The sequence below is a fragment of the Bubalus bubalis genome, chromosome 2 (assembly GCF_019923935.1).
Source record: "Bubalus bubalis isolate 160015118507 breed Murrah chromosome 2, NDDB_SH_1, whole genome shotgun sequence".
In the NCBI taxonomy this organism is placed as follows: domain Eukaryota; kingdom Metazoa; phylum Chordata; class Mammalia; order Artiodactyla; family Bovidae; genus Bubalus; species Bubalus bubalis.
In genome coordinates this window covers 90,303,354-90,324,509 of record NC_059158.1, presented here as the reverse complement: position 1 = coordinate 90,324,509, position 21,156 = coordinate 90,303,354, and the positions used below count along the sequence as shown (strand labels likewise).

The following is a 21,156-nucleotide window of genomic DNA, read 5'->3' as shown; positions in this document are numbered from 1 at the left end:
GTTTCTCAAGTCCCAGAGACTTGAGTTCCTGAGTCCCAAGAGCAAACCAGACTTTGTAGCAATGGAAGGTCAGACAAGAGGCCTAATTTACATGGGGTGGGAGAGGGGAGGAGGGAATGGATGTGATGAAGATCAAACAGAAGGGAGGACAGTGATGCAAACAAATTATAGTAATCAAAGAGTTGCAGAGAAGATTAAATATCAAGTAGTCACATCATTTTACGAAGACTACTTGCTGGCAGTCTCACTTAGTTTATTCCTGACCTAATTTATTCAAATTTGAGCCCGAAGGTCAATACTAATTTGCATGCCCAAGAATCATGTTTATCTAAAATCTAAACCCCATCACATTGTAAATGTGAATCTGGAAAGACAGCAAATGTAAATGCCTGTTTGGAATGTTATTATTAATTGCATTTGGAAAAGAAAATAATTTAAAACTTGAAAGTCCAGAGAATCATTAGCAACTAGCATTAATTAGGAAGAAGAGATTATATTATATACTACATGTCACAAGTCAACTCTAAGTGACATTCTTCTGTAACCACCTATTTATTCCCACACTGCAGGGATTGCACCGGGATCTGTTGTAATAACAGACGAAGCTGTAGACTCCTTCTTTAAGCCCCGGTTTGAACAGGTAATCTTGGACAACATTGTCACCAGAAGTACTGAACTTGACAAAGAACTGGCTGAGGAAATATTCAACTGTAGCAAAGAAATTTCCAATTTCCCAACCCTCATTGGACATACGATGTGTACCTATGATTTTTATGAAGGTGAGAAGAATTTATAAACTGTGAAAGCAGCAGAAAATTACCAGCAATATTTTGTTATTCAAACCTATAATTAATATTAAAAACTTCACCATAGAGAATTAATAGTTGGGGATTTAAAAAGGCACTGAAACAGCCTTTTCAACTTACTAAAGTAAAGAAATGTAAGGACATAATAAGCAGAAGAGACATACACATAATGAATTTATTTTGAGAGTGAGTTTAATCCTCCAAGAACAAATTGGATACTCTATGTAATTAGTGATGTTAGCAAAATCTTATCTCTGTTTATACCTTTAATTTAAACTGGAGAAAGGGGATAAACTTCTATGCTTCTGCCATTTTGAGGTACATTCACCTGTACCTTGAAAAGAAGCAGGTGCCTATTAAAGAGCGGGAACCTGGAAATCAGGAGAAATACTTGGAGGAGGAAATCTTGAAGGGATGGAATAGTCTCAGATCAGTTCTCTTCTCTCTCAGCCATGAGTAAAATGTCCTCAAATCAAGTTTAGGAACAAACTGAAGGTGACTTCCAAGTAGCAGTTCTTGCTACAAGGGGTGGGGGGCCAGGAGAAAAATCGCTCCGGGACAGACCCTGCTCATTCCACAAGAAAAATCTAACCAGGGTTGGTACCATTCCTTGGAGGGCATTCTAGAAATCTTGTAGTATAGCTGTGTCTGAGTATATTCATTAAACCACATATTACTTCACTTTAAATTATTTTTCTTTTCCCTTTGGATCAAACTTAAAGTATTACATTGAATTATAAACAATTATGTATGAAGATACATTATATTATCTATACAGGTTACTTCAGGTTAGCAAACGTGTTGTCACAACATATGTGTTATAAAATAGGAGGTGCTTTGGGTCTGATAGGGTAAAGACTCCATCTCAGGCCACTGGTCCCCTTCATTGGGAGGGTCACCAATGAGTTTAAGCCAGAGCTTGCAAAGAGCACAGGTAGGAGTCAATGTTTCTTTGGGCTGCACAGTATTTTTAAAGTGTGAATTGTTTTGCCAACATTTATACGTTCTGGATTTTTCACATGAAAAATATCCAGATTTGGGGCTTCTTGAAATAACATAATAACATAATATTAAAAATATAAAATAATTTATGCATGGCCTCCCTGGCAAGTCACATCTGGGGCTGCATTCATTGAAGGTGAGGTGAGGCTGCTCCCTTCCCACCAGGCACACCTCATTGACATTACCTGCTTGACTTGTGGGACTTCTGAGTTTAGATTGGTTCATTAGTGGTGTTAGCAGGCAGCTACAAGGAGTGCAGGAGAAGTAGGCAGAGTAGAAGTAGCATGAAAGATAAAGGAAAGGGGAAACGGAGAGGAAAGGGAGACAAAAAAAGAGAATTGTGCAATATGGATAACAGTATATACTGGCCTCCCTGCTTCAACAGGACACCCTCAGAGGTAGGACGCGGTGAAGTCTGTTCCCAGCGCATGCGCAGTGGAGTCATAGCATCTGCCTTTTCTCTGGACCCACTAGTAGATGCAGGTGGAAAAAGTGCTAAATAAACACTGAGAGCATCCTAAAAGGGAAAAATGTGATCACAAAAGGCTGGCGTGCAGCCTGAGGTGTGTGGCAGGGAACAGGGTTGACAAATCAACTGTCTGTATGTACCTACCATGGTCATGATGGTCAGACGGAACTGCAATATACAGACCACCCTCCCAGTCGTCGAATAGCTTAGGATCATCACTGGGGCTTGGAGCATCGTATTCTTCCGCAGCAACTGTTTCTGGGCCATCTGCCAGTCACAGGAGCAACTTGAGATTTTCCTCAAAGGGCAGATCTTCCAGCAGCCCTCAGATCCTGCTATCCCTGGGCACAGTGCTGGCTGCTGAGGCCACTCAGTGGTTACTTGCCCCAGAGTTGGGGAGCTCAGTGCCATGGAGACCCCACTCTATGTGAGATGCTTGAGCTAGGCACAATCTTGCCTCATGTCCTCTGGTAGGATGATTCAGATGGCTAGATTTATCTGATCTGGGGTGCAGGCTCACAGGTTAGAGTTAGCCACAGAGCACTTGGTCTGACAGCAAGCCTCTTAGTGATGCCACAGTGACTGTAGAGGGCATCAAGTCGCTAAACATTCTCCATTCTCTTTCAGGCCAGGGTCGACTCGATGGAGCACTGTGCTCTTTTTCCAGAGAAAAGGGTTTAGATTACTTGAAGAGAGCATATAATGCCGGCATCAGAAATATTGAAATGGAATCTACGGTGTTTGCAGCCATGTGTAGACTTTGTGGTCTAAAAGGTAAGACTTTCATGAACACCTAGGGTCAAATTATCTTCTTTCATGAAGTTATTTTCATACTTCAGGAGAAGAAAAAGGAATTCAGCTATATATTACTTTGGGTTGAAAGCATGATTATGTCTTAGTATCTTGCGAGTGGGTTGGACATTATTCCTATTTTGCAAATGAGGAAACGAAACCTTAAGGGTCAGAAGTGAGTTGCCCACGATCACTAGATAGTGGGTTATGTAGCCAAGACTTGACAGCTAGTTCAGTTTTCTTCATCCTAATAGTGACTGCTGTTTTCTACTACAATTGAATTTACTGAGCCATAACACAAATAACATATCCCTAAAACAGTCCATCAAAGGACAAAACATCAGTAGAGCAGTGTGTTTTTAGAATTAATTTACATGCATTTTTGCTTTTCCCACCCTTTTATTTTGAAAAGAAATCAAGAATACAGAAAAATTAAAAGAATAGTATATTTAGGTACCCTTTACCAAAATTCAAGTTTTTAGTATTTTCATGTTTGTGCATATATATCTAAATATATATGTATGTGTGTGTATGTATACATGTGTGTATGCATATATATATATATATACACACACACATCTATTTGGTTTTTTCTTCTGAATCATTATAAATAAATTACAAATATCATGCCACTTAACTTTTGTACCTGAGCATCATTTCCTAAGAATAAGGATGTTCTCCTAATGTCCATAATATAATTATCAAACAAGAAAAGCTAAGAAAAGTAAAAATCATTTCATAACATCATTTAACATCCATTCCATATTTAAATTTTCTGATTGTCCTAAGAATATCTTTGAAGAGTACTTTAATCCAGTATTGAATTAACTTTATATGTTGTATTGCTTGGTTATTGTATCTCTATATTTTTACTAGAGTAGTCTCTCTACTTTTCTTTTTTCCCTGGGATTGTGATTTTTTTGAAAAGTCCAGGCTGCTATCCTGTAGCACACCCATGATCATTTCAAGGTTTTGCTTGTGCATTTATACTGAATATTTCCTGTAGAGCAGAAGCAAAATCTAGGGGCTTGATTAGAGTCAGCTATGTGGCAAGAAGATTTCATAGTAATGTAAGCTATGTACATTAGTTTTTCTTGTTCCATATCAGAGAAAGGTAAGGTGAAGATATTCCACTATCAGTAATTTTGCATCACTTGGTTCAGGTGGTAACATCCATCTCTCTCCATTGAAAAATTAATGCTTTCTCTTTGTAAGTAACAAGTGACCTTGGGGATGATAATTTGGCATTTTGATAATTTTGATTTTCTAATTCCATCATTCCTCCTACATATATTAGCTGGTATTTTTTAAAAAGAGGCTTTCTTTCTCACACTCCTCTCTCTCTCTCTTTTTGGTGACAGGGAGTTATTGTTTTGCTGATTTTGTTCAAAGCAGTTTGTATATACGGCTTCTGTCATTATTCTTTTTGATACTCAAATTATCCCAAAATTGGCTAGAAAGAGTCTCTTCTAGCATCCTTTTTTGACATAATCCTCTTAGCTCTTAGGCATCACTTGCATCAGGTTTGGAATCATCCATTTCTCCAAGAAGCTCTGCTTCTTTGGGTGGAGAATGGCATTATGAAGCCAAATATGGATGTGGCATGCATTTTTATTTTGGGTGAAATTATTCCGTTAGAACCACTAACCTTTGACCAATACCGAGAAAACCTATTGTAGTAAAACATAATTTTCACAAGAATTAATCAATATAACTATTCTTTTTGATTTTAAATTATTTTCATACTCATCTTCTAGATTAAAAAAATCAAGCTTAACTGATCGAAAAGGTAAAGCTGCAAAGTTAGTTAAATATTATATATTAACTTGGCTATGAAAGCCTCAGATCTAAAGCTAAATAGCATCATCTAAAATAATATTTTTGAGTGGCAAGCAGTCCCCAAATATGAATAATGATGTTCAAGAAAACATTGGAGCAACTTTTTTTTAAATGCCTAGTTTTGTTTTTCACATGGCAATTATCTTTTTTCATGAGTCCATAAAAAATGTCATCTATTCAAATGTGTTTTAGAGCATGCCTACTGAGTGCATGGCACAATACAAGAAGCCTGGTTTTTTAATCAGATTTTTGGCTGATAAGATTTGTCTCAATCATTGTCTTCCTAAAGAGAGAAGAACTTACTCCTATGCATCAGCTAGTTTCCTGAGCACCCAGGCAGTGTGGACACAGCAGAGGATGACACAGAATCTCCTCCCTTGAGGAGTTCTAGAGAGGAGAGAAATAACAACAAAGAGTAATCTATATCAATATAGTAGTGTGTTAGATGCTGAGGAGCATGATGGTGAAAAAATAAGGCAGGGAAAGGGCACAGGGACAACCAAGGTAGGGAGGAAAACCATAAATTAAAATAGGGAAGGGTGCATGGAGAAGGTGCCATTTAGGAAAATGCCACATGGGTGTCTGGGCAAAGCAGTCTGGGAAATGCAAATCTAAGACTGCCAAGCAGGAGCATTCAGAGTGTGCTGGACACACAGGGAGACCAGTGTGTCTGGAGGGCAGTGATAGCAGTGGAGAGGGTAGGGGATGGAGTGAGTGAGGACTGTGTGGTCCCCGTGAGAACTGTGAGTTTCACTCTGAGCAACATGAGAAGCCATTAGAGGCCTTTGAATGGAGAAGTGATAGGATCTGGCTTGCCTTTGAACAGGAGCACACTGGTTGCTGATCTGGGAAGAGCCTACTGGGGTCCATGGCAGAAGCAGGGAGAAAGGAGGGCTGATCCCATAGTCTAGGGAGATATGAACAACAATCCAGAAAGTGGGAAGCAAGCATGCTAGATATAACTTGAAAGCAAACCCAACAAGATTTGTTGACAATGTGATGTGAATTTGGAGAGAAACACAAGAGTGAAGATCAACTCCCAGGCTTTGGGCCTGAACAGCTGGAAGGATGGAGTTATCACAGCTGGGACAGAGAAAATTCGGTGGGGCTTTGGGGGTACTGTGAAAGTGAAAGTTGCTCAGTCGTGTCTGACTCTTTGTGACCCCCTGGACTATACAGTCCATGGAATTCTCCAGGCCAGAATACTGGAATGGATAGCCTTTCCCTTCTCCAGGGGATCTTCCCAACCCAGGGATCGAACTCAGGTCTCCCGCATTGCAGGCAGATCGAACTCAGGTCTCCCGCATTGCAGGCAGATTCTTTACCAGCTGAGCCACAAGGGAAGCCCAGGAATACTGGAGTGAGTAGCCTATCCCTTCTCCAGTGGATCTTCCTGACCCAGGAATTGAACCAGGGTCTCCTGCATTGCAGGCAGATTCTTTACCAACTGAGCTATCAGAGAAGTCCTGGGAGTACTGTAGTAGATGTCAAACAGAGGTTAAATAAGCAGGTGGGTTTATCTATCTTGAGTTTAGGTGTGAAGTTTGGACTGGAGAAGTAAAGAAAGAAAGTTGTAAGTTGACAACATGTAGGTAGCATTTAAAGTCCTGCAATGAATGAGATGACAAAGCAAATCAATGCAGATACAGATGAAAAAGTTAGGGCAGGTGAGGGAGGTCTAGCAGAAACTAAGGAGGAGGGGTCAGTGCAATTGGCAGAACACTTGGAGAGTCTAGTGTCCCAGAACCAGAGAATAAATCTTCAAAGAAGCAAAGAATTATAGCCCGATAATGATTTACTTGGTCACAAGTAGACATTTAATTCTAGTATTTGTCCTTATTGTCACCTAATTTTAATACACAAAGCTACAAACAAAATGTACGTGGTAACATTTCTAAGCACATCTTAGAAAGAAGTTGTAGGTCCCAAGAAGAGATGAATTGTAGAACCATTACTCTCATCGCAGAGTGAATGCACACACAAATCCTTGTAACATATGCGTGAAGATGCAGTTGCATCCTTGTCCTCTTTAGAAGGCCATCATTAATACCCACTTTCAGGGAAGCAATAACACCTGCTTTTCTTCCACAAGTTAGTGAAGGTGGGAGGCCTAGCTGGGAGCAACTCGCCCTTCCCTGAGCAGCAGCCCAACCAGCACATGACCTGCAGGAGCACCTGGATTCAGGTTATTTCTGCTCCAGGAAATGTTTCCTCACATTTCTTTCTTATGGAAATAGCAAGTGGTCACCTGAGTCATGACTCCCTCTAATATGCAAATGGAGGAAATTTTGATAACCAATGTAGTCAAACACAACACGCCAGGTCACAAACTGCTGCCCTGATGTAAGTTTGGTGATCACCATCAGTTCTTTCTTAAGAGGCAGTCAGAGAGAGTTCTAGGCTTGTGAACACTGGACCCAAGTTTTTCTCTCTTTGAAATGTTGCCAAAACTTCAGAGAAGTTACTCTGTTATGAGAGAGTTTTTGCCCTTGCCACAGGTCCTTGTGACCTTGCTCTCTCTGCCACCTGCAGGTCCCCTCCTAGGCTCTTTCCTCTCTAGCTTGCTCTAGTTCCTGCCCTCTGCTGTGTTTTCCCTTTTCTGTTGCTATTGAAGCTGTTGGTAGCTGATTTCAGCCTGCCAATAGCTGTCTTCCAGGCCACTGATGCAGCCTTTTTCTTGAGCAGATCCCTTCTGGGCTGCCAACATTCACACTAAAGGTTATATCTGTAAGTATGTAATTCTGTAGTTCTTGGGAGAATTTCTGTCCAAATTTCTTCTTGGTGACAGTGACTCTTTATCTCCCTCAGACACCACTGTTTCCAATGATGAATTCTTGGTACAGGAAGATCAACCCCTGGAAGGTCAACCACCAAGGACACAGACCAAAACCCCATGCATATGATTCTGCCACATTCCCATCTTTCATCCCCACTTCATTGTATTCTACTCCGAATGCAGTGAAGCTTGGAAAAGCTCTGTATGAGCTGGAAGAGCTTCATTTGGGGAAGGGTTGTGAGAGCCTTCACAAATGGCTGCTTTAACATACTTATCAGGGAGGTTATATACCAATGGTAAGCAACACTGGAAAATATGTTTCATCTGGCACCAAAAGCTCAAGACTCCCAGGCCTATTCCCCCTCCCCCTCCATCTTGCTCCCACTGTCAGCAAAGACCCATTCCCCAATGTGTCTCCAAATGGCCTTCTTTAATGGCATCACCGACTCAATGGACATGAGTCTGGGTGAACTCCTGGAGTTGGTGATGGACAGAGGGGCCTGGCATGCTGCGATTCATGGGGTTGCAAAGAGTCGGACATGACTGAGCGACTGAACTGAACTGAACTGAACTGAATGGCCTTTTATGTCCCTTTAGTAGTACCAGATGACTGGCTTCATACTAAGGCAATGATGCCTAATGGTTTCAGCTTATAAATAATGTTTTATTTAAACAAGAGTCTTCTAGAGGATCATTGTTCTCAGAGGAATCACTCATTGAGTATGGACTAGTGCAAAAACAGATCTTTCTGCATTCACCAGGACAAGGAGGTCCTGGGACCCCATGGACTAGCACTTCTTATCTTTACAATTCATGTAAGGTCTCACTTACATTAAGGGACATAATTCTCACTTCATCAGGGACATTTTGCATGACTGCCTGAACTACTCACTCCCATTCATTCTACTTACCCACTCATTCACTTTTTCTACCTCATTTCTCTGTATTGTATTTACTACTATACCAAACTACATTTCTTATTTCTTTATATATTAACTTACATATAATTTTGTATGTATTAATACATGAAGATATATATTTATCATCTCTCTCCATTACAACATAAGTACAAGAACAGGAATGCTGTTTGTAATTTTCTTGTTATATCTTTAGCACTTAGAATAATATCTGTATATGGTCCTTCAATAAATATTTGCTAAATGAATAAAAAGAATGACTACTCTACTTCTATAGACCATAGAAGATAGCTATAACAAACTCAACTGGTTCCTTGTTATTCAGCTACATTTATGGCTTGGGATTATCTAAAGGACTCTGGAGTGCCTCATACTCATCCCAGTAGGAAGTGGCAAAACCTTATAAAGTTAAGCATCCTTTTGCTATAAGGTTCATATAATACTTCTATATCTCCTAATATCTGATAGATGGACAAACTACTTGAAATGGAGCCATGGACACCTCTACCGTCACTGTTGTTATCTTGATCTCATTATGCTGAAAAAGAATAGTGGGAGTCCATTGATGCTTTAACAAAGATTTAAGTGAGGGAAATAGTGGTCTTCACAAAATTATTCTACCTTGAAAGGCTGAACCTTCAGAACCATGTAAACCCACTGTACAATGCTATATACATATATTCATCTATGGTTCTATAATATGCACACATCTTTCCATCTCTTAAAACAAAATCTACTTTAATTAAAACCCCTAACATTCTGGTTAAAGATGATATTCCTTTTGCACTGGGACCTTGTGATAAGTATGTTCAGTTTTTATCCATCTTTAAAAGACAGTGCTGGCTGCCTTTTGACACATGCTTGCTTGCATGACAATATATGAAACCTAGTATTTATCCAAGATTAAGTTCACTTAAATCTTCTTTGTCTTTAGTTTTTGGCAGTACTTACAGTGGTTTATCTTTAGGGTAAAGGAAGAATTCACTGTTATTTCTTTTGACATATACTGGGAACTTTGGGGATAAGTTCAGTCTTCATAATATTACTTTGCTAGAGTTTGATGAAAGCAAGCAGAATCCTGACTTTAATTCCATATTATATTCATCTGCTGATCCAAGAAATGAAGGCTACTGGGCTCTGGGAACTGCAGGATGATCATTGATAGAGTAAACAAGATATTACAACAAGGATTAAAGATTATATTCAGTCTGGAGCTGGAGTATTTCTTTTTTTTTTTTCTTTTTTTTTTTAATTTAATTTAATTTTATTTTTAAACTTTACATAATTGTATTAGTTTTGCCAAATGGAGTATTTCTTAACTCAAAAATGGGAAAACTGGGGTTTTGAATTATTATTATACAAAAGCAAAAGGTGACCCACTGCAGTTCTTCACCCTCACAGTATTTGCTGAGAGATACTGTAGCTCAGAGAGGCTAACAACTTTCCCAAGTTCTCACACTAAATAAGAAGTAGCTGAACTGGAACTGGAATTGACCTCTCTCTGACTTGAGGCCCCTTTGCACCATGCCCTGCTGTGTCTTCTAGCAGCCTCCCATGGATACACAAGGTTCAGAGTCTCTATTCACAGGAAACAAAAAAATAAGTGCAGATTTTTCTATTTTATATGTTGTGAGCAGATAGTTGTGCTACTTCAGAAAGCAAAGCCCCTAAAGGCTAATCATATATCAAGATAGTGTTGAAATCAAGTAAAGCATCACATAGATACTTATTCAGTTGTAAGTATAGACATTATTTTATCAAGAAAATAAGTCAGTGTATTTGGGAAATCAGACATAAATGATAAGCAATTCATTTATTATGCTTATAAAGGTAAAAATTTTTTAAAATTGTTTCTTCTTATTTTGCTGGATTTTACATATTTTTAATGAAAGTCAGTGTCTAGAATTTTGTTTGATTCATTTTAATTCTACTCTCCTGCTTCTATCCTACTTCTGCCTGCCTTGTACCAACACACTCACACATTAGAGAATGATTTGGATCCATGGATCCAACTTTTTGTGTGATAGCATTACCCGTGACCTGCCTCTCTCCATCTGTGACCCCAGTGAGGAATTCTCCCTGCTGGAGCCCCCAACCCCAGCACAGCAGGTTCCATCCTCTGCCCCTCCTGACACAGCTCTGCATGGAGGTCCAGCATCCAACAGAAGCACAAGTTCCCAAGGCTGAACCAGGATCTCCAGGAGATGACAGCATGGTCCTCACACCAAGATAATGTGAGACACAGATGCTGAGGGTGTGGGCTTGGAAGAGACCTTTGAGGTCCAACCTGCTCCTTTCTCAGAGAATAAGACTCAGAGAGTAAAAAGTGACCTGTCAAAGGAAGCACAGCTAGATCAAAATGATGATGGACTAGCCCTGATATCTCCTACCTCTTTGCTCCCACTTTCTACATTACTCCATAAGGTGTAAAAGAGTAACATATTTATCTATTGACAGATTACCTATACTTTCCCCATTTTTTGAAAAGGCATGAGCAGCAGCTTTCGATAAAAGATGAATATATAAATAATTTAAGCAAAAGTAAAGAGAATAAGAGGCATGTAGTTAAGGGAATGAATGGGATGTTCTCAATAGCAAAGAGCTACCTGGAAGGCCAATACTAAATATAAATAGTCTGAGTTTCCTAGAAGCCAAGTTGAAAATGGAGACCTGTAAAAGAAAGCATTTGAAGTTTGTCATAAAACTTTATTCAAATATGTTAAACATAAGTGATCAGCTGTATTACATTGACAGTGTCTTTAGTAACACTTTCATAAAAGATATGGGACAATTTTTGATAGAGTTAATACTAAATCTTGGTTCTAATCCAGCATTTCTTTGGAAATCTAAAGTGCTAGGGTGCAGGTATGAGCATTTGTTTTCATTTGATTTAATTAGGGATAAAGTTTAAAGTCTTTAAGGCAATAGTTGTCAAATATCAATGTGCAAATAATTTAACTGATAATTGTTTTTTTATAAAATAAAGCTTAACTGTCCTTTTTTACTCCTCACTCCTAATTCTGTAAGTCTGCTGTTGCTGCTGCTAAGTCACTTCAGTCGTGTCTGACTTTGTGCTACCCTAAATTAAAAGACGCTTACTCCTTGGAAGGAAAGTTATGACCAACCTAGATAGCATATTGAAAAGCAGAGACATTACTTTGCCAACAAAGGTCTGCCTAGTCAAGGCTATGGTTTTTCCTGTGGTCATGTATGGATGTGAGAGTTGGACTGTGAAGAAGGCTAAGCGCCAAAGAATTGATGCTTTTGAACTGTGGTGTTGGAGAGGACTCTTGAGAGTCCCTTGGACTGCAAGGAGATCCAACCAGTCCATTCTGAAGGAGAACAGCCCTGGAATTTCTTTGGAAGGAATGATGCTAAAGCTGAAACTCCAGTACTTTGGCCACCTCATGTGAAGCATTGACTCATTGGAAAAGACTCTGATGCTGGGAGAGATTGGGGCAGGAGGAGAAGGGCATGACAGAGGATGAGGTGGCTGGATGGTATCACTGACTCGATGGACATGAGTCTGAGTGAACTCCAGGAGTTGGTGATGGACAGGGAGGCCTGGCGTGCTGCAATTCATGGGGTTGAAAAGAGTCGGACACGACTGAGCGACTGAACTGAACTGAACTGAACTGATAGATGGCAGCGCACCAGGCTCCCCTGTCCCTGGGATTCTCCCGGCAAGAATACTGGAGTGGGTTGCCATTTCCTTCTCCAATGTATGCATGCATGCTAAGTTGTTTCTGTCATGTCTAACTCTATGCTACCCCTTGGACAGCAGCCCACCAGGCTCCTCTGTCTACAGGATTCTCCAGGCAAGAATATCGGAGTGGGTTGCCATTTCCTTCTCCAATATACAAATACTAGATTGGCCAAAGTGTTTGTTCAGGTTTTCCCGTAATATATGGGAAAATCCGAATGAACATTTTGACCAACCCAATATTTTATGTGTATATGCACATGTATATTTTTTTGAAGAGAGGTTCCAGTTACAGCTTTTATCAGGGGGAAAAAAAATTAACGATCAAAGAGTTGAGAATCACTGGGAGTTCCTGGTGCAGCTCTGAGTGAATTGAGCTCCATGTTGACACTGGTGTGTTCCCATCCCATTGCAGCCTGAGGTCACTTAGCTGACAACCTCTTTGGTGACAGCTAGGTAACTAAATGTCCCTCCACAGGAGCCGTCCTCCCTGCCCAATATGAGGATTATGGTAGCAAAACTGTCAGGCTTAATTCTGAAAAATTGTTTTGGGTAAGTTGGTCCCTTTTAATTGCTTGTGGAAATTGTAATTTTAGATGACAAGATTATTACAAGCTGCTTGTTAATTGGTCTGCCAGCATCAAGAAAACCCCACTGAGATCACAGTGACCTGTTCTTGTCCCTCTTTGGCACTACCCATGAAATCACCAGAGAAGACATTTAGTAAAGTCAGCTCTTGCTCCTTGACAAGCACGAGTTTCCTTTTATCCCTCTGCCAAGTGAAGGATTAGAGAAGGACTTTCATCTTTTCCCTGCTACCACCAGCCCATGTCAGCCTTCACAGACTAACTGATCATTAACTTGAAAAGCTGAGGAAGTTTCTAGCCCTTCTGTTTGCTTGTTTACCTGTTGAGCCAAGTTGCTTTACAACCGGATGATTTTTGAATAAATAGGGTCCTAGATGATGAAATATTTGACTCAGTTCCAGTTGGATATTTTCATTGCTTTTCACAGGTCACTGAGCAGGAGAGTCAGTTTGACTGGTAGGTCAGGACAGGTCTGCCTTATGGTTTGCCATGTGCCTGCTCAGTAGAGGAGGGATGGGAGGAAAAGGAGTCTTCTCAGCAGTTTATGAAGTGGGGAGTTGATTGGCTATTTACTAGCTGTGTCTTCCTGGGCCTTTTGACCTCCCTAATTCCTCATTTCATCATTTGTCAAAAGAGGCTAAGAATAATAGCTAGCTTATGGCACAGCAATGAGGTCTAAATAGTATTGTAAATACCCAGCATATAGCAAGAGCTAAACCAAACAAAAAAGATAGCACCTATTATAGTTACAGTCCATTTTTCCTTCTCAAATCCAGAAGTCTGAGATAGCAGAGAAGTCAAAGAAATAAATATCATTCATACCCAACTGTATCTTCATGACCTCAAAGCTTGTGAAGGTAGCTACATCTAATCCCAGATCCACTGAAATGCTTATTTAAATGATGCAGATGAACATAGAGATTATGATACTGCTATCAATTCAAAGTGATTGTCACTGATTTCAGTGTATGTAACCATATTCCTTGAAATCAAAGATTTCATGTGAAACTGGCAATAAAAAATTTGTAGGGTACCCAGTGTTTCTCTCGAGTTCTTGATGGAACAAACCAAGATGTTGCCTTTATGGTGACTTATCAAAATGAAACTTTCATTTTTTAGAAAAGAAAGATGCTTGTTCTTTCCCCTTAGTTTTGCAACTGTCACAAGATTTTGTCATCATTCTTTAGAAACTAAATGCTAATAAATGTGCTACTTCATGGAGCTGATTCTTATGTTTAAGCATATTGTTTCACTTTTTTCTCAAATTTCAAAAGGGTCAGGACTTGCCTTTAAGGCTATTTCCCGAGGTTAGCGTGCATGTCTCTTCTCTGGTTACTATCCTTCCCAGCAGGCACACTCAAACATTGGATCAAGGAGTAAAATGTCATCTCAGGAAAAATGGCTAGCTCTCTAGTTATATCCTCAAGAAAGAAAGCCTGCTCTAAGAACTGGAAATGGGATAGAAAGCTGGAGGTTTGTGTATCTTGAATGGCAAAGATCCTTTCTCATTCTTGTCTTGAATACAAAGCTATTCTGAGCCTTAATCTAACCAGTTGTAGGGGAAAGGGAGAGTACTGACAATTATTTCAATTAATTTATTTAGATGGAGTGTTTGATGGGAGTCCACAGAAACATGAATCATAACATAGGAGTCTTGAGGGTTCAGTGGGTTGCGTTCACACGACAAGGAAAACAACACAAAGCCCACGTGCGAGGGACATGGGGAGTGACCGGTTAATGTTTCTATAAGAAAGATAAACCCATTTGCTCAGTAATGGTCTCGGCTCAGTAACGGTCTCGTTTACGTTTCCAGCTGCTGTGGTCTGCGTGACACTTCTCAACAGACTTGAATGTGACCAGATCAACTCTCCCCATGATGTTCTCGTGGAGTACCAGAAACGGCCTCAGCTCCTAATCTCCAAATTCATTAAACAGCGGCTTGGATTACGTGACCAGACATCATAGGTGGGCAGCTCAATCCTTCTCTGTAAATTCACAGTTCCAGTCATAATGTTGAAGTCATATATTATTTGTGGCATTTTTATATAGCTCTCATCCACATGGTAAAATCATAATTGAATGATTTTATAAAACCCTTTCTCTTAAAAATGAATTTGTTGAAAAAAATTTAATAACTTACATTAAATTAAGTTCAGATTTCGTTTTAAAATGAGTTAGCTAAGTCAGTCTAATAATTAAAATTGTAAAACTGTATTGTGACATTTGGAGTTTCATATGCAGCATTAATTAAGTTCACATCAAAATAGATCAACCACTTGTAGATTCAGTTATCCGTCACTCTGCTTCTGAAACCAATCCAGAAATTCATGTTACGATGTTGTCAGGCACTTCTAGGTGTTGGACAAGTGACAGAAATTGATCATGCACTTTCAAAATATTTACAGAAAAAAAGCGTCAGTGTAATGTAGGTCTCTATGAAAAAGCTACTCATAGGGAAATAGGGCCATACTTCTTTTTTTCCCCCCCTGCGGGATTTTAGTGCACCACAGAGTAGGATTAGAGGCTGAGGTTTGCCTATGTTTGTGATTTTACCACAAGCTGTAACAACTCTAGATCACACATTGATTTTCAGATGAAAACCTTTGGAAATGCAAAGAAAGATCTTCATTTTTCTTCCAAAATCACACACGATTAAACTATTTTCTAACAAATTTTTCTTTTAAGGAAGTGCATTTCAAACGGGCTGTATTTTTAAAATTTCATTTCAATATTAACTTCATAGGCTGAGGAATAATAACAACTGAATTTAGACTTGAGTTCAAGATGTTAAAGTCATCCTTTTGTGTGACTTTGAAGTGGTCTTGCCTGCACCCTGCCCTGCCTATTCAGTTTGACTCTCTGGCAGGCATGGTGTCACTTGGAGGGTACACCATGCTTTGTATGAGTTGATGCTGCCTGGAGGGGGCAGTTCTTCTAAAGATGATATACTTAGGAGTTGGGAGGCATGGATGGAGGATGCGTGGAGGATGGCTTACAATCTTGAATAGTATGTAATGTTGTATACATATATTTATATTGTTGTGGCTCAAATAAAGTTTAATCCCAACCATGATAGAGATTTTTTTGCCTACTGTAATCAATGACAATAAACAATCCCCAGAGAGGAACATCAGTCTGGAAACATTTTTGGTAACAGTTATGCTTGGAGTGTTTTTAAAGCCGTCCCAATAATTGACCATCAAATACCATGATTAGAACTAAAAGTAAGGTAGAATGACATTATAGTTATTAGGTGGGGTTTTCACTATATTTCATTTTTCTTTTTTTCAGACAAAGTGGACAGTACTTCAGAGTGTTCTCCATAGCCTTCAATTTGAACTTTTATCTGTCTGTTCCTGGAAAATCTTATTTTCCTTTTTATTGAGAGAAGAGGAGGTTATGGGGGCAGAGAGAGAGAGAATTAAATACTCACAGTTAATCCTCCTCTCAGCTCCTGTGTAGGGTGTGTATATGTGTGCACACATGCCATAAATCTAGGAAACCTTTTTGATGATTCTGCCTCCTCATCCAATCAATCACCATGCCTATTAATTGATTCTAAGAGATTTTTCCAAACTGTGCTTCAATGAAAAGCGTTCCCTGTCCTCAAACCAGATTTCTCCCAGCCTCACCCATAGCTTCCCACAGCACCCTCTACAGCTTCTTTAAAGTATTCATGACAGCTTGCAGTTGTGTTGAGATTTGGGTCTTTAATGTGTTTAGACTATAAGATTCATGAGGACAAACACTACATTTGTCTTATTCACTGCTGTATCCCAAGCACCCAAAAGTGCCTATCTCATTCTGCTGCTGCTAAGTCACTTCAGTCGTGTCCGACTCTGTGAGACCCCATAGACGGCGGCCCACCAGGCTTCCCCGTCCCTGGGATTCTCCAGGCAAGAACACTGGAGTGGGTTGCCATTTTCTTCTCCAATGCATGAAAGTGAAAAGTGAAAGTGAAGTCGCTCAGTTGTGTCCGACTCTTCGCGACCCCATGGACTGCAGCCTACCAGGCTCCTCCATCCATGGGATTTTCCCGGCAAGAGTACTGGAGTGGGGTGCCATTGCCTTCTCCGTATCTCATTATAGGTGCTTCATTTAAGTGAAGGATGTATTCTTTGCAAACATTTCCCTTATAAACTCTCACTAAAGTGCCTCTAGTCTTTGCAAAACCCATCCTCTCCTTATTCAGTCCCTTGTCAGCTCAGCTCTCCCTGGCTTCCTCCCATGACATCCCACTTTGTGAGGTGGAAAGTTCTCTGTATCATCAGTGTAGAGTTGGGGTGATGTCTAGAACTTCTTGTTTTCTCCTATAGCACGTGACTTTCCCCTCTGTCAAAATCAAACCCCAAATTCACCCTCTTTAAGAAGGTCTCCAAGCTTAATTCCCCTTGATTCATCACACCTAGTTCCTTAGAGAGATACCAATGTGTTCTCATTTATATGCTGTTTTGAGAACACTTGTGCTTTTATGTGAACCTGGGGAATGGATGCCCAGTTTCATTTGGGAGGCTCGTGTTTCCTTTCTACCCTTTGACTGCCATGGAGTGTTATCCACTGCGGGCATTCAGCCACTACTCACCTATGCCTGCCCTAAGGAACCACCTCTTCACCTCACCCCTAACCTCACCTTCTGCACACTCATTCAGTCTTGCCCTCCTAGAAGTCAGTTCAAGAAACAGTTAGACTTGCAAAAATTCCTCTGATTATTTCTATTTATGGGTGTTTCCATGCATTTTTGGTATGTTTTTCCTTTGTTCATTCATTTGTTATAAATCCATATCTCTCCTTTTTCCCCAGAAGAATAAGAGACAATTTATAAGGAAAAATTAAAGTACATCAAGATAGTATAAACTAGACATAAGTGGGGGGAAAAAAAGAAAAAGGGAAGGGAAGGGCCCCACTGACAAATCCTGAAGCTAATACCACAATGCGTTGCATATAGCCCATGCAGTGGCAGACAGTAGGGCCTGAATTGGCTCTGGGTTGCCCAGCAGTTCCTTCATAAAGAGAAAAAATTTACAGCGCCTCTAAGATAAAATGTGAACTAATCATCAGAAGAACAACTAGTCATGATTCTAAGAGGTTAGAGTGTAGTGTAGTGGTGAGTGAGGGAGGCGGGGAGGGGGAGAGATGTGTACGTCAATGCCTTTACTCCAGGTGGCTCTCAACACTGGTGCACGTTGGGATACCGGAAAAGCCTTCAAAAAACACTGTTTGGCGCCCCACCTCAAACCAGCTAAATGGGAATCTCTCAGAGTGGGATTGGGAAGCTCTATTTTAATAATTTCCCCTGATGATATGCAGCCTGGGTCAAAAGACACTGATTTTAAAAGAACAAATAGTCTGTGAATCTAGCAGGTACTCCTCCAGCTGAACTTCTAGAAGTCTTTTGATGATGACTTCATTGGAAGAGTTATATACAGATCAAGCTCTTTTACTTGATTCTTACTCCTCAACAGGAACAGTATCCTTTTGTTTTAGTATTTTCAAGTGTACAATATGATGATTTGATAATACGTACATTCTGAAATGATTACCACAGTCGAGTTAATTAACATATCCATCATCTCACATAGTTATATGCATTAGCCAAGCTATGGAAACAGCATGTGTGTCTGTTGACTGATGAATGGACAAAGAAAATGTGTTATATATATGTGTGTAATATATACATATATATATACACAATGGAATATTATTTAACCGTAAAAGAGGGGGAATCCTGCCATTTGTAACAACATGGATGAAACTGGAGGGCATTATACCAATAAAATAAACCAGACAGAGAAAGACATATACTGTATGGTATTGCTTAAATGTAGAATCCCCCCAAAAAATCAGATTCATAGAAACAGAGAATAGAATGGTGGTTACCAAGAGCTGGAGCAGGAAAAGGGGAGATGTTGGTCTAAGCGGTCGAAGGATACAAATTTCTAGTCCTAAAATGAATAAGTTTTGAGGATCTGACATGCAGTATGGTAACTCTAGTTTAACATTGTATTGTATACTTGAAATTTGCTAAAAGAGTAGTTTTTTAGCATTCTCACACAAAAAAAGAAACAATGTATTAACAGCAATGTGCACAGTGCGTAACACATAATAAAAGTGGATTAATTATACATATTTTATATATCTATATATATTGCTATCGATTGAATTTTTGTGTTCCCCTCACCTAATTCTTATGTTGCAGCTCTCACCCTATATTGTGGCTATGTTTGGAGATGGGGCCTATAAGGAATTAGGTTCAGTGTGGTCACAGGATGGGGCCCTAATCTGATAGAATTATTGTCCTTATCAGAAGGGACACCAGAGAGTTCACTGTCTTTCTCTCTGTGTACATATGGACTGAGAAAGGTCCATGTGAGGATGCAGTGAGAAGATGGCCATCTGCAAGTCGGGAAGAGAGCTCTCAACTGATATGGAGTCAGCTGAAATCTTGATCTGGAACTCCTAGCTTCCAGAACTACGAGAAAATAAACTTCTGTTATATTTATTTAATCACTCAGTCCCTGGTATTTTGTTATGGCACCCACAGCTAAGATATATATCATATATATGAATTACATGTGTATACATATATATATATGTATATATAACCCCATAAACAAACAAACAAAAATGATCAATTGATCAGTTAATACAAACACATAGCTGACTCCTGTCAACTTAATTTTGCCTGAATATTATCCCCTGACCAACCTTTCAGAATAACATGTGTATATTATTCAGCGTAATTTTCTATGTGAGATCATTACCAGCCAGTTCACCTCCTCTGTTCCACGTTTCACTGCCAAACACACTGGACAACTGACGCACAATGCATTCTTAGTAAAACTCAATCTTTGGTCCAAAATATCCTCAGTAACTTCCTGTCTTATTTTTACACAGTTATAGAATAGTTATAGAATGTTAGTAAGTGCTCTGCACTATGTAGGTACTTAACAAGGACTAAAAGCTATCACCTTCAGAAATACAACAAAATGAGTTTAAATTTTATATCCTTCTTCTAAAAACATAGCTCTTAACATTTGGATTCATTTAGGAGACCGTTGATAGCAATCTATGGACCAACTCCACAGAAAAAGGCATATTCACACACATAACTCTGAGTTTGCATATAATTCGTGGGTTTGCACACCTTCCTCAGGCTGTCATGGCAGGATACCTGCATCCCCTGCCACAGGCCCAGTCCTTCTGGGTGACCCTAGTTACAGTCCTGTTCTTGATGTTCTGGTTGTCGCTCCCCTCCAGCCACCTCACTCCAGTGCTAACAGCTGTTCTGGCTACACCACCTTTGTCGTTCCCTAAATCCTGCTCACCCTTTTGTAAATAGTTCAGTAAATTCTCTCAGTTTCCTAGTTTAATTGTGCCATCTGCTTCCTGCTGGGGCCCATTAATACGGCCTCCAAGATACATCTGGGGACCCAGAACCATTTGGAAAAATGTAAGAAGCTAAAGTCATTCTATATGCAGATCTTTCTATTATAATTTTTTTTTAACTGCAAAACAGAAGTTAGTATTTTTCCTCTTAACTGGTAGAGTACTTTAAAAAATATATAACCTTCTATTCAAGACTGTATATTTGTATTTAAAATTCTCCTGGAACGCTCCAGGACTTGTAGCTTGAAAAACAGAATGTTCAACTTACATTTTCTTAGCTGGCTGCTGGGCATCCCGTGTATGATAGAACTGAAAGCTTGAATAAAAGACAGATAAATGACTTCTATTGCTTGCCTCCAAGCTACATGTTTCGTCATCCTGTCATGGAAGGAAATTAAAATTGTCTGACATACTGAGCTTCATAAAGCCACACTGTTCCTCTCCAGGATCCTGTGTGCCTCTAGATGTCTATACCACGAGTAGATTTTTTTTGGGATTTGATCTACAATCTTCATCTCAAGATTAAAACTTAAGCAAACTCAATCCTTGGTTATTAGGGTCTCTCTTTAACCCTTTAAAAAATAAACTATACAACCATTTCATTCATCAGTCCACCTGGACTTTCTCTACCTCTTAATAATCCTAAAATTTTGGCCAGTGGGTCTACCATCCAATGTCTCCTAAGATGAATAAATGAAGATACTTATAATTTGCAAACTGCTTCATTATTTACTTCTTAAGGGTTTTCCTCATTTCTTATTTGCTTTTTTAATCCTTCCAAATAGTTGTTACTCAATATAGAATCAGCTTAACATTTATTTTTCTAAAAACTGAGCAATTTTCACTTGAGAACAAAAGCTCACCATTAAATCACTTTTT

General features: G+C 39.5%; 1 protein-coding gene across 6 annotated transcripts in view; it reads left to right on the top strand.

Moving 5' to 3' along the window:
* The window catches only part of UPP2 (uridine phosphorylase 2), a 90,285-nt gene that overhangs the window by 21,951 nt on the left and 47,178 nt on the right, over positions 1-21,156 (top strand). For 2 of the 6 annotated variants that reach the window (XM_025276303.2, XM_025276298.2), the window contains exons 6-8: positions 570-779; positions 2,905-3,051; positions 14,705-15,381. In XM_025276303.2, coding sequence (XP_025132088.1) covers positions 570-779; positions 2,905-3,051; positions 14,705-14,856 — 509 coding nt within the window. In that variant the 3' untranslated portion in view covers positions 14,857-15,381. Of the gene's footprint in view, positions 1-569; positions 780-2,904; positions 3,052-7,716; positions 8,485-12,782; positions 12,857-14,704; positions 15,382-16,182; positions 16,320-21,156 lie in introns of those variants that run through there. The other 4 variants (XM_025276288.2, XM_025276313.2, XM_025276292.2 and 1 more) reach the window with 4 other exon arrangements.